The sequence below is a fragment of the Lasioglossum baleicum genome, chromosome 18, assembly GCF_051020765.1.
Source record: "Lasioglossum baleicum chromosome 18, iyLasBale1, whole genome shotgun sequence".
NCBI lineage: Eukaryota > Metazoa > Arthropoda > Insecta > Hymenoptera > Halictidae > Lasioglossum > Lasioglossum baleicum.
This window is the reverse complement of record NC_134946.1, coordinates 4,725,531-4,738,944: the sequence shown is the minus strand read 5'-3', so window position 1 is coordinate 4,738,944 and position 13,414 is coordinate 4,725,531. Positions and strand designations below refer to the sequence as shown.

At 42.8% G+C, this 13,414-nt stretch overlaps 1 protein-coding gene and 1 long non-coding RNA gene across 5 annotated transcripts in view; both read right to left on the bottom strand.

Annotated features, from left to right (window-relative positions):
* LOC143217878 (uncharacterized) overlaps nucleotides 1-10,467 on the bottom strand; it is an 88,497-nt gene extending 78,030 nt beyond the window's left edge. The window contains exon 1 of the long non-coding RNA XR_013010930.1: nucleotides 10,294-10,467. This is a non-coding gene — a long non-coding RNA (uncharacterized LOC143217878). The remainder of the gene's footprint in view (nucleotides 1-10,293) is intronic.
* Glurib (Glutamate receptor IB) overlaps nucleotides 1-10,962 on the bottom strand; it is a 383,859-nt gene extending 372,897 nt beyond the window's left edge. For 2 of the 4 annotated variants that reach the window (XM_076442544.1, XM_076442545.1), the window contains exon 1: nucleotides 10,691-10,959. In XM_076442544.1, coding sequence (XP_076298659.1) covers nucleotides 10,691-10,913 — 223 coding nt within the window. In that variant the 5' untranslated portion in view covers nucleotides 10,914-10,959. Of the gene's footprint in view, nucleotides 1-10,377; nucleotides 10,515-10,690 lie in introns of those variants that run through there. The other 2 variants (XM_076442547.1, XM_076442546.1) reach the window with 2 other exon arrangements.
* Nucleotides 10,963-13,414: the final 2,452 nt, after the last annotated feature.

The following is a 13,414-nucleotide window of genomic DNA, read 5'->3' as shown; positions in this document are numbered from 1 at the left end:
GGTCATCGTTATTTTTTATCGGGAAAACTTCTTTTTTTTTATTCGACATTGTTAATGACTTAAGCATATTCAAATGTATTTTTTCAGCCGCTATAACATGGAATTAAAAAAATAAGTTCTTCCGATAAAAAATAACCGGACAAAAGAAATTGTTCCTCCATGATATTCCTCCTTTGAAATCATTTAAATTATGCCATAAATATTTGTTGTGCCATTAAAACTAAAGGAGATATTTAGGTGGCCTGCTTTGGCTGAGACACCCTGTATGTTGAATATTCCACAAGTTGTAGTTCAATGCTTCCTGCATAACAGTTGAATAAAATATTTAAGGTGAACTCTAATCTTCTAGCGAGCAGTGCTTAACATAATTAGAAGTGGACTTTAATACGTTAAGATTTTCTAAGTAAACCAGGTTATGCACCAATAAATTAGTAAAAACTATGAAATACTTTATATTGAAAGTAGAGTTCCACAGACCGACAGAATTAGTAAAGAATTTTTCATTTAATTATTTTTAACGAGATCCTTTGTGTCCATCTTGACGAGAACAATCGATTCTCTAAGGCCGCTCTACTTAGCAAGTAAATGTATTTTTAAGAGATCCGCGTTATTAGAAAAATCGACGGATCAGCTGGCCCGGCCGAGTCGATGTTGCGCTTCTTAACCCGACTTTAATTAAATTCCAAAGAATCGAAAGCAGGGGAAGTTCACCGGCAGTTGCTGAACGACCGAGCCACGCAGGTTTTAATAACCGTCCCAGATCCAAGCAAGAAGAAGCTGGCAAATGGCTTTGCCTCGGTGGTGGTTGTGGCTGAAGTCGAATAGGGAGCGGGCTATCCGAACTCGACGAAGTCAAGCATCGATCTCTCAGCCTCCATCTCCCTCGAACTATCTCTCCTTTTACACTACTCTTGGTTTTCCCTCAACGCACAACCCTTCTTCCCGTTTCTTCCCCTCCCTCTTTCGGTCCATCGACAACTCCGCTCCGCAGAACACAACCAACGTGCCCTATGTCTCTTCCTATTCCTGTCCCTCTTTGTGTCTTCCTCACGCAGTGGTTTACATTCAAACTCGGCCGCGTGACAGTTCAACGTATTCACTTTCGACCAATGCCATTTACTTAATTTTTTCACACATTACCTAGTAAACTAACTCGTCTGATATCTCGAAACAAAAACTCAACTCGTTTGTTCCAATTTTAAAAGAGTTATTAATTTTTATAGGGTGTCCAACTGGCCACTTAATTTCATTTCTTTTCTTAATCATATTAACGCTAAACCTACCTAGCCTTAAAAGTAGCTGGTACATGTTCCCTTATAAAAATGACAAGATTGATTTTATGTAGACTTTGTGCAATACAACCATTCCTTATGAAATCATTTTTATTATTTCAATAATTGTAAAAGAAAAAATCTGGAAACGGTCATTTTGACCGGTGGTGGTAGGTTTAGTGTTGATGAGTTGGAAATAATAGAACAGTATTTCTAGATTCTAAATAACGACTACGAGATGATGAAGAGAAACCTCAAATTATTTCCACATCCTTAAAATACTCTAAATCGACAGACGTTTTGAAGAAATTAAATGCGAGAAGTAATTTCGTTCAGCTAGATCGAACAAGTTCCTCGTGCTGCGCAGATTCTGACTGTGAGCCCCTGTATACCGCCGTATAAATACCTTCGCCCCTCGTTCTCTCCGCTCGGCTTCATTCTCCGTCTTTTCTTCTAGCTGCACGTCTATCTGCTTATCTATCTCCCCGTCTTTCTTATGTTTCTGCCTCGTTATATCTGTCTAGTCGTCGTTCCTCCACTTCAGTATTCATCCCCCTCGCCACGTGGTCCCTTTACCACGTACTTACCCGACCTATCTGCCGAAGGGATCGCTAGTCGATACACCAGCTGTCTCCATATCATTCTCCGAGCCAACCGATCCCCCGTTAACGAGCTGTTAGGTTACTTGCCACGAGCGCTCCCTTCGCCAACTTTCTTTTTTTACGCTCCCAGTCTATAAGGTGCACGACTACACCCTGACGCTACATTAGCTGTTTACTTAAACGGAAAGCTTCTTGCACTGCGTAAAACCAATTGAAATAATAGAATTTGAAATTCTGGTGGCACAATCTCAAAAAGTTCAACGTGCGTTCAAAGAACACAATGTCCATTGGACACTTGCATTGGAGCAAGATGTTCTATAGCATATGCTAGGAATGGTTGACTCTGAAATGGAAAATATCGGAAGACTAAAATTCGAGCAGCTAGCTGATAATCCAAACCACTTTTGTCCGGTCGCAAAAGCTGGGTAAAATTCAAAAAGAGGATTGTTGAGTTCCGTACAGCCCAAGCCGGTTACACCGCTGCACCATAATGCCAAAGCCTCGTACAGCGAAACGCGACTAAAGATACCCTTGATTCGTTCAGCTAGAAAACGTCCGACGTGTTCGTCGGACCTGGCTGCATCGGACTTTCACTTGTCCCGATCCTTCCAACGCCATTTAGTGGATTCTCGCTGCTTATTGACTCAAAACCGTCACAATTTTACAGATAGATGCAGAAAATATATTTCAAATCGTAATATGTTATATATGTTAAATATTGTTTGGTTTCGAATAAAATGACACTAATTTTTTCGCGAAGAGTCCGAGAATTAATTTGAACGTCTGATGCTGGCCGTTTATCGTGAATTTTTCAGAAGCTCCGCGAAGGCAATTAGTAGCAAGGAGCCGGGACTTCCTTTTCAGAAGAATCCGTCACCTCCTACTTGATCTTGTAACGATGACGCTAACTGCGCTCGAAACATCAAAGCAATGCACTTTTGCGCGCACTAAATATCAGAGACGGAAGTGCCTCGGCTCCTTTCAGTCCTTTTGCGGCAGTGCTGTTTCACGTGAAACGGACCGTCGTTAATGCGACGTATTGAGTATAATTTTAAGTAAGTTCAGCCGTCCTGTGTATGCGCTTCTCAATGCAGTTTTTCATTTTATTATAGAAACTGGATTGCTTCGTAATTCTTTGGTACAGCGCGCCTCGCGTTGCTAGGGGCTAAAAAGCCGACGTGTTCTAATTTGGGACGTAACTATCTCGAGATTTAAGCAATATTTAAGTACAGATCCCTTCAATCCTTTGCAGTTACGGAATAGTAGAATTGTTATCATATACCATCTAATCGCAGCATTCTTGATCAGTGATAATCAATGAAATAAGAAACGATTGGTGCAACAATAAGTGTCGAAGCTGCATTATTCCATTGATACATTCTCATCTGTGTACTCAATTTCGATTAAATTGACTCGCGACCGTTCGACAGCAATGACATTGCCGGGAAGGCAGAGATAAAAAGTTTCCGGATAACTGAATTTTGTCAGACGTTGTCAAGTTCGCGAGCAGTTGACGTCTTTGACATCTTGGGAAGAGGAAGCGCGATACTATTGAAACAAAAGTGGCTAGCAAATGCACTATACGTATGACATATTTCATGGCTACACTACTGGATATGCCTGTCGTAGCAGTGAACCTGCATGGACTGAAAACCCTCAGGATGTCTTCCACGAAGACAAACCCATCTCTATGTGGAAAAGCGGCTCGGTAATATCGGATTACGCCCGGTCGTCTCTGATGCTTCTATGCTTCTACTATTGCTACGTCGCTTGGAATGGTAGATGTATTCAGGCCCACGGTACCGTAAAGCTCATGTGCAATGGCAAGGTAATGTTATTTTCCGATGCGAGACGGCTGTACATTTCATTGGTGCCGATACCCGACGGCTAGACAACGGCAGGCACCGTCAGAAAATAGAATGATTAAATGCTGGCACGGAAGTTCTTTCTAAAAGATGATAGTAAACAGCAGAGTCGACTCTGCGTCGAAAATTGTGTGGTGCAGGTACTTGGAAAAGATTTTTTTAATATCAATATTGCTTCGAAAATTTCCAATCGCGTGATTGTCGGACTCGCCGTCATTTAATGGCGTGTGCATGGGTACAACCAGCACAATTTGTATTCGCGTGTTTCCCTCATGCTAGCCGTTTCGACTGGCATTAATCTAAATTCATGTGCAGAAGATAACATTTCCTGAGAGAAAATTTATCGGCAGTGTCTCTTCCACGTATCTATATTGCGGCGTGCACTTGATCGGCGGTATCCTATACGGCATCGTATACGCGAAAGCTGATATAACGTCGAAACGCAAGTAGTAAGAGCATGGGCCATAGATAACGAGCGAGTATGACAACTTGAACAACTGCCGTTCGGGACCCGTAGAATTTCTGGTGGAGGCTCGCTGCGTAGGCGTGATCGGTCAACGTGGTAATGTCTCGATACATGGGAAAGAGACGTGCGCGATGTTTGTGAAAAATTGGATCCCATATCCATGAAATGTGCCCCTTGATGGGTTCAGAAGCTCGGGATTGAATATATCGCCGGGATTTCTTGAGGGTACTTGTGGACACGTTAAATTATTGTTAACGCAGCAACAGTTCATTGAATTTGTAAAAAGCTCAGTGATTGAATGACAATTTTAATAGCGTCATTTCTGACCCACGCCGACATTTCACTAATTCAGTTTTATTCCGATATAAGTCCTATTTCGGATGAGGATACCTATGCGTCACCTAGGAGTCTCACTGTCTCTTAATGTCTCACAACGGCAATGTTGACGTAACAATGTTGAAGGCTAATTCCTCCAATTCTAATAGACGATCCCTCCAGCATGGCAAGTGTAATGGTGGACAAGTACGCGTGTGTGAGCTATCGAGAGGCAAGAGGTTCCGAGCGGCGACCTGCGTGGTTGTGCGACGTGTTCGAACCCTCGCAGAGAATACGCGTCGACGACCATACACGAGCCGGCGGTTTTGTCATTCTAATAGGCAGGTCGATGCATCAATTATAGAAACACAGCCGACCCGGTCCCGCATTACACGACCGCCGAATAACGCAGTCCGATTGCGCCCGATTATGCGAATAATAAATTGGCATTCGGACGCGCCGTAGCCCGGAGACATTCGCCGCACCACCACCGTACAGAATACCGATCTTTTGTCCGGATTATCCTTTGCACGAATTAGTATAATACGAGCACCGTAATACGACCCGTATCGTTTCATGCATTTCGGAAAATCGCGCCGCATACCCTGCCAATATATCCGATCCCTAAGCACCGGTATTATCGTATCTATGATGTCGGCACAAAAATACAATTGGTCCCAAAGTTATCCATACCCGCACTGATTCAAACGCTACTCAAAATTCATGACGTGTTCCGCAAGAAATATTATGACCACTCACATTCCCACATGACCACTGCACTGGTTTGCATTGTTTTTAAGTTCGAAGGACAAGTTTCAGAAGAAAACATGGATATCGACATTTTTTCCATATTCATCCCTCTATTTTCTTTTATTTTCCAATTAATTATCTTACCTTAATTTCCGCGGATAATTCAATCCTTCGAGGACTAATTTTTCGAATTGTTCACCAATTAAATAAATGGACAATCGAGAGAATATTGTTTTCACAGAGGTGACGCTAGAGTCATTTATTTACCGGTATAAGCTAACTAATACGAGTAATATCAGTGATTGAATCTTCAGTGCAGGGTGAAGTAAAATATCGACTATACGGACTTTTCTCGATCAGCGAATTTCAGTGAAATTCGGCGTGGCGACCGACTTCTGGAAAGTTGTTCCCGCAGCGAGTTCCTCGTCAGATATTTAAACGGACCGCCTCCGCGTTGATTCACGATGGCAGACACTTTCCTGAAATGGCTATGCGACATTTTTTCCCTGACCTACCTCCATCCAGCACTCGTTCCGCCTCTCAGTGCCGAGGACGCACTAAAATTCGATTTCGTCTCGTTGCGCGGCACACTTCGCCGGCGAAAGGCAAATTCTTCGACGATGTGCTCGACGTTAGAGGAACCATGGTCGCCGGAGCCCTGTCTCCCTTGTCTGATAGCTAGGTACCATTAATTGCATTAGTCGGACGGCGGGTCGCTTGAGTGGTAGGTACCGCTACCTTCTTCCACAAAGGCGTCGCGTCAGTGCCTTGCGCTGTGCTGAGATGTTCCTTACCAAACGTAAACCACGTGCACAGGCAAGATAGAAAATTTCATTCCTGCCTTCCGTCGCGTCGTTGTCGGCACAAACGTGTCGTCTGACGGGCCCACGGCTATTTTAATTCGATTTCATTACCGTGGAAATTGACGGGCGTCCCGCTGCCAACGAATTGTTCCAATTAGGAATTTCCTCGTATTACACGGAAGAGGGAAATCAAAACAGACGAATGGAAATCTGTGTGCTATTTGGTTACCATCCCTAGCGAAGAGTATATCCATAACTTATACAATAACTAATATCAAATACAAAATAAATGATATTCGTGGCATTTCCACGTATGTAAGAGATGATTCCTGAGTTTATTTAGAACAACTTTTTCCTTTGGGCAAATGTCCTCCGCGGTTTCGTTGAGGACTTATTTACCAAAAACACGGACCAGTCAAAACGCGGCTACTAGCGCCTTGCGCTGAGCCTGATGCTGACATTGGTCGAGCCACGATCCGTCCGCTAATAGCCGCGCTCTGATTGGCCCGTCTTTTTCGTTAATAGTTCCTTAGCGAAACCGCGGAGAGCATTTGCGCAATGGAAAATGTTGCTTCAAATCTCCTCAGCAATCACTTGCTTCAAGTACAACATTTTTGGGACACCCTATATATGTCGTGACGAAGCAGGAGTTAAAACGACGGTAAATGGAAGAAACAAAAACAACGGGATCTAATGAAAGTATATCGAAGATCTCGCACGATACAGCACATCGAGGAAACAGTTATTTAACAGAATGCTCGCGGAGAACCTCGTCCACATTTCTCTATCCACCTTAATTAAATCCCAGCTCGGGCCATCGCGGTACAACGAACGTTACGAAGTTTAAAATGTTTCGTTCTCATTCTTCATCCATCAGACCGAGAGCCCCGGTATTCACAATATACGCGGTAGTTAATTCAGTCTGCTAAAAATTCGGCGCTCTAAAATGTCGAACGTTGACCGCAATCCCAACCGTAGACGCCGCGGAAATTAGTTTTTTTCATTCGTCGTTGCTTTCACGTTAACCGAATTTATTCAGCCGAGCTTGAAACCACTGGAAACCGTTGACAATCTTCACCGAAAAACATTTTCGCGAGGATACACTGTGTATACTTGTCCGACGACGAGAAGCTAATTAGGCCGCTGCGCGACGACGAAGACACTCCCAAGAAGCGGAGGAAGAGTGAGAATTTTTGGTAAGGGACAGTGCTAATGCCGTGAACGTATGAAGTACAGAATTTTTCTTCATTATATTCATAAACACTGAATTGCACATTATGTTATGGCTAACCACTTCTGGTGGCTTGAAACAGTACACAGGTTCAACGAATAAAAGTGTTTACGTAATTATTTATATGAGAAAACCGTCCCTAAATGGCTCCTGTTCCTTGCAACAGAGATAGATAAGTTTTATTTCGCAAAGAGATCCGCAGTTTAATTAAGACTTTACATTTACATTGTTCTAATTCAACGACAGATTGGAAATGCAATATTTCTATATAAATGTATTAATAAATACACTGATTGTCCAGGCTTACTGCAATCGATACTCTACACACTCTCCTTGAAGCACTAGCGTTGAAAATATTTAATCCAGTAATAGATCTGCAGCTCTCGTGATAAGAACAGCCATGCTGTTTTCTGCGTACGTCTATATAAAGACAATATTGACCTCTTCCCTGGGTCTCTACATTCTTCTAAAAATACTTTGCGCGGTACATCATCGACCCGCTAATAATCTGCTTGTATAATTAGTACCAGAGTGCAGGTGTTTATGCAAACACATTACGGATTAATTCTACTAGTTTTATCACAGTCCAAAGGAGGAGGAATTTTACACAACAAATATTTTTTGAATGTCCATAGTGCTCTAACCTAGATGCTGGTGCAAACTAAATGTGCAAACTAGCCGTACTAGCTAGACTACTGCTGAAAATTTCTCCCAGGATAACTACTTGAAGGGCAACTCTTAAGCTTCTTTCCAATTTCACATGGACATAAGCCTCTGGCTAGAAGAGAGTTAAAGGGTATTCTAATGCGATGGGTTTCATCAGAATAAGGATTTATCGCGGGAGGATCCGAAAATTCTGTTAGCGCCGCCGCGGGGATATTAGAAGCGAGGTCAAGTACCGATGACGCGTTCCGATGATATATTTTCAGGTGGCCTCTCGTATAATTGTGTAAAAATATACAGAACGAGTGGCGGGGTGAAGTAGGGAAGAGCGATCGAGTAGCAAAGAATGCCGCCGTGTGCGGTATAACTTGGCAAGGCAACGAACCTTCTACTATCCTCATCCTCCTTCAACGTCACCACCACCTCTCGTGCCACGACCTCCTCCTCGTCTTTTCGTCGACTTAGTCGGTAGTTCTCTACCTACATACCTACGTGAGTGGAAGAAAGACACCGCCATTTCTATAGGCATTCATCATTCACTTCTCGCTCAACGTTCGTCCTCCTTCTCCCTTTCTCACTTTTGCCCTCTCCCGCTTATTCTCCCTCATTTTACCTTCTTCCACGTATTTCTGTGTTTGCGACTCTCTCTATCCTCGTTTCCCAGCATCACTCGCTCACCCATTCTCCTCCTCTCTCTCTCTCTCTCACTCTCGCTCTCCCCCTGTCTTATATTCGCCACCTACCTTCTATCTCTACAATCATTCCCCGCAACTTCTGCCGTTACGTCTCTGAAATCTGCATTGATGGTAATCTAACAGGCTTTTAACCAAATATCACGCTCCTCCGTGACGGGGAATTTCGATGACCGATTTCAGATCCCCGAGAGAAAATTGTTATTACCGGGCGAGAGCGAGAAAGACGCGGCCTGCAAAACATCGGAGCCACTGAATGGCGGAGTGCACCAGGCATACAAATCATGTTTACGCGATACGACCTCCACCAGTGTTTTACTCTTCAAGACGGACCGCCCCGTATTTTTTTCAAAGCTTTACGTTTGTTTATTTGTACGCGATTTTTAGTACTGGAACCTACGCTGCCAAGCCTCCGCGGAAATCATCCCCCGGCTGTAGAGCTAATATTAAGCTTCGGGCTAATTAAGCCGTATTTCATTTCAGGTTCATTAAACGAGAAAGAATGGCGTGTTTGTTGCTTTTCCAGCGATAGAAATATTTCCATTCTACGATATCCTGTCGTCGATGTATTGACAGTATAAAATCTTACTTCTTCAACAAGCTTTTTACAGATCCTGCTAGCTATGTGTTTTCCTTTTTCTTTTGATCGTGCGAGCGAATGAATGGGTTTTATGTGTTATTATTTTAGACGACAAGCCGATCGGATTGATCATCGATTCACTTCGAACGAACCTATTATTCCGTAAAAATATGTAATTAATCCGTACTTGAGAGAAACAGTGCACCAATCCGACGAGCACGTTTTTGGATCCCGTTGTCGCGAATTCGATTTCGGTAAACAATAAAGACTGAACCAAGTTATTCCTAATATGAATTCACTCGTTAATAAAATGAAAGCCTCCAGGGATGACTAGCGAGCGAAGTGTGCAAGAAATTTCTTCCTCTGTAATATAGTCCCTAGTTATTATTAATCCAATATCGTAATTAAAATTTACATTTCACGGAATGGCTATTTCGTATGCACTGACGCAATGCATTATTCGAACTCACGGTGAAGCGGCGTTGAAATGGAAAGTTGAAATTATTCATGAAGTACTTTGTGCATGGATAATTCGTTTATTTAGATTACCGTGGTCATTATAAATTCATCCTTTCATAAAAATGTGTATGTTGTGTCCGTAAAGTGTATCTAGTTCTGTGTAATAGAACCGGGTCACGTGACTCGAATGAATTACGTTTCATTTTATCCTCTGTCGCCGTATCGTGCGACAAAGACTTTGGAGGTGTCCCACGATATAGCACGTGACGGAAATTTCACTAAAGAACCTCACGATATAAATTGATGCCACTATATAAAATCTGGATTGAACATCTTCGCCTACTTCGCTTTAACCACCAGCTTCGGTCACGAAATCTGTGGTGCCAGATCATTATCACGACGAGTATAACCATTGTTTCCTGTTGACACGGTTCATTCGCGAGAATGATCGAATGCCACCACAAAATCTACGGAACATGATGTGCAACAGCTTAATGCAGGTCTAAGGACAACAAAAATATTTTCGTTCCCCATGCCCGCCAGCACGTAATCCATGTTTACACGTACGCTGCATTATCAACAAGGATCGCACATACTTTCCCGTAGATCAAGGGTGAAACTTCTTGCCGTTCGAGCGATGGCCTAACACCTTGCACGGCTACAAAGCTCTGATAACCCACCGAGGATTCTCTTGTGTAATCCTGGAGTGTACTGATTTCACGTCGACGAGGATTGCGAGGTGTATTGCGCGCCGGTGTAGAACTACACATCGCTGGCGTCGTATTTACTTCCGTTCACCGTAAACAATCAGGCTAGAAGCCGAGTGCAACAACCCTCCATAACCACTGGATGGGTGGCTCAACCAGCCAGCCAGCCGCGCCGCTAGACGCTTGATGCGTTTGCTCGGTGACTCGCTCATTCGTTTGTTCGCTCGCTCGCAAACTTGACCAGGAGTGCGAGTAAGAAGGACATGCCAAAGCAGCGTCCACTCACCGAGGGAGATCTTTTCGGGGTACGCCGCGGGCAAGAGGACCAGCAAGACGCACAGAGCGGTCATCATTGAGGTGGCAGTGGACGTTCGATTGGCGTTCCGACAGGTTCCGGGGCTCCTGGTGGTCCCGAGTATGGCAGACACGACACCGTGAAAAATGGTCACGCGACGCCACCGACGCAACGAGGGTGGCTCACCCGTTCCACGAATAACCGAGGGGAGCATCTTCGGTGCTCCGTGGTCTGACACAAACTGCCGTATTCCACTTGCTGTGAACTCGATCTCGCTTGAACCGCCCCAGCATCCCTCTCTCCTGCGTTCGCCTCCCTCTCGTCCCTGAACCCCGGACCAGCCATCATTTAACCAGCCCTTCCGCCCTTCGTTTCTCTCTGCGTTTCTCTTCGCTTCTCTCCTCTCTTCATCCCTCTTTTCCCCACCACCAGCCGCCTCGCTACAGATCCTGGCCTCTCCGTGCCATACACACTCCCGTCTGTCCTACGTTTCCTCTCCTTCTTCCCCTCAAAAGTTATCCCATCCCCGTCTCACTCTCTCTCTCGCTCTCTTCCTGGTATACGTGTCTTCGTTCCTGGTGCAAGTGCACGCTGAATGCGCATGCCACGACCGAAGCGCACCGCGCGCGGCTCCTGCACTTCCTGCTACTTTCTACCGGGTATCGATGCGTATATGCCTACTCGGTCGGTACGGTTTTTGCAACCGAAAAAATTGTAATTCGGAAGTAGCCACCAAGATCGCAGGATCTCAACATATAATTCTTACATTTTACGCTTTCAAATTTTAACATATAATTCATTATATATATACTTTATATTATAATTCAATACAATTCTTAACTTTCGACGAGTTAACACTAAACCTACCGAACCTTAAAAGTAACTGGTAGATGTTCCCTTATATGAATGACAAATTTGATTTTATTTAGACTTTGCACGGCTCCTATTGTAATACATGATCTACTAGAGCTACCTATACACTCATTTCTTATGAAATAATTTTTATTATTTCAATAATTGTGAAATAAAAAATCTGGAAACGGTCATTTTGGCCGGTGATGGCAGGTTTAGTGTTAAAACAATGTGTTCTACTCATCGAGAGCAATTTCATTGCAACGTAATAACAGATCGTAATACAATAAATCGATTCTGAAATCCCAATTCTGTTATTTGAACTTTAATTTCATTTAATTTTCAAACTTCGAGAAGTTTGTTCTTCTCGACGAGTAGAACGCAATACGATCATAAAAAGATTCGTCTTTGAAAAGTCTGTCAAGGTCAATTTTGCACAAAACTTTTTTAACAGATCTTCGTCGATCCTATTGTACAATCACGCTGTAACGGTTCCTACACATAATTACTTGACACCCTGTACAAGAAATTTGATTTGTATGTTATCTACTAGATCAAAATTACTCCCTCTGTTCCATAATAGTATTAGTTGATGCATTTAATTTGTCCCATAATAATAGTAGCAAAAGAAAATAAATATAGAACGCAAAATTATTATCAAAAAATTAGATTACATTAACAATAAATTAAAGATGTTACTCCTAATTTTTATTTTGAGTGTTCAGATTGTTTCTGAATTTTTCAATAATTTCGTTACTGCATTTTAAACTTGTAGGTAGGATCCCTTGGCTGTGAAGCTTTCCTTTCCCTATATGCGTGAGCTTAAAATTATTAGAGCTTTCGTTCTTCATTGCTTCCAGCATAACTTGTTTTTTTCATCTTACTTTTACAATGGGTTGATATTCAACTGAAATAAAACAATTGATTTCGATCAGCGGATGAAATTAGAAAAATAGTTATTCGTAATAATTAGGTTAACCTATTAATCAAGAAAGAAATTAGGTTAACCTAAAAATTGTAAGATTTATCAAAACAAATGACAGATGTCATGAAACATTGATTTTGATCGAAGGCTCTGCAATTTTGAGCTACAACATAATTTACTGCTACATTTGCCATTAATTCCCGTTTAAATATTCACTTGCTATTATTATGTGACAGAGGGAGTAACAAATTAATATAATCTTCTGTGTCTGTATGCACTGATTTAAATTTAGGAGAGTGTATTGCCCTGCGCACATGCAAGAATTTAAACAAGCAACGCTGGGGATTTGAATTTCCATAAAAATTGATTGCTGTTTAAGCTATTGTGCCGTGAAAGTTATACGTCGAAAAGTTTATTGAAACGTTTCAAGGAAGCCGAGCCATAAATTCTGAGGAAATGGAACAATCGTATGTTCGTGACAACGTGTCGTGACCGAAGCGATTTCTTACCTTATGTAAAAGTTAGTGCCCCGTTCCTCGCAATGAAAACAATATGTTCTTTCTATTCGCTCTCTTAAAACCGGCGCAAGGAGCCGCTCTTAAGACTTGGGTTGCTTTGTCCTCTGATTCGACGTCCGTAAAGCGAAGCGTGAAATAAAGGAAGCCGGCTGTGCCGCTCACAAAATGTCACAAACACTGTAGGGCCTTAGAAACACGTCCGAGAACTACGACCGCTTTCAGCCGCATAAAACGTACGTACTTACCGGAAGTCGTAAAACTGCGATTCGCCATGGTGATCAGCATCGAACTTGAAGTGCTGCTGTCGTCTTGCTCGGCTGAGGTTCGATGAGAAAAAAACCCGTAAAAATCGACTGTCAGAAACCGTTACGCGACCAACAAATGCAACTCTTACTTACAATGGGGCGTCCAGGGTAGTCG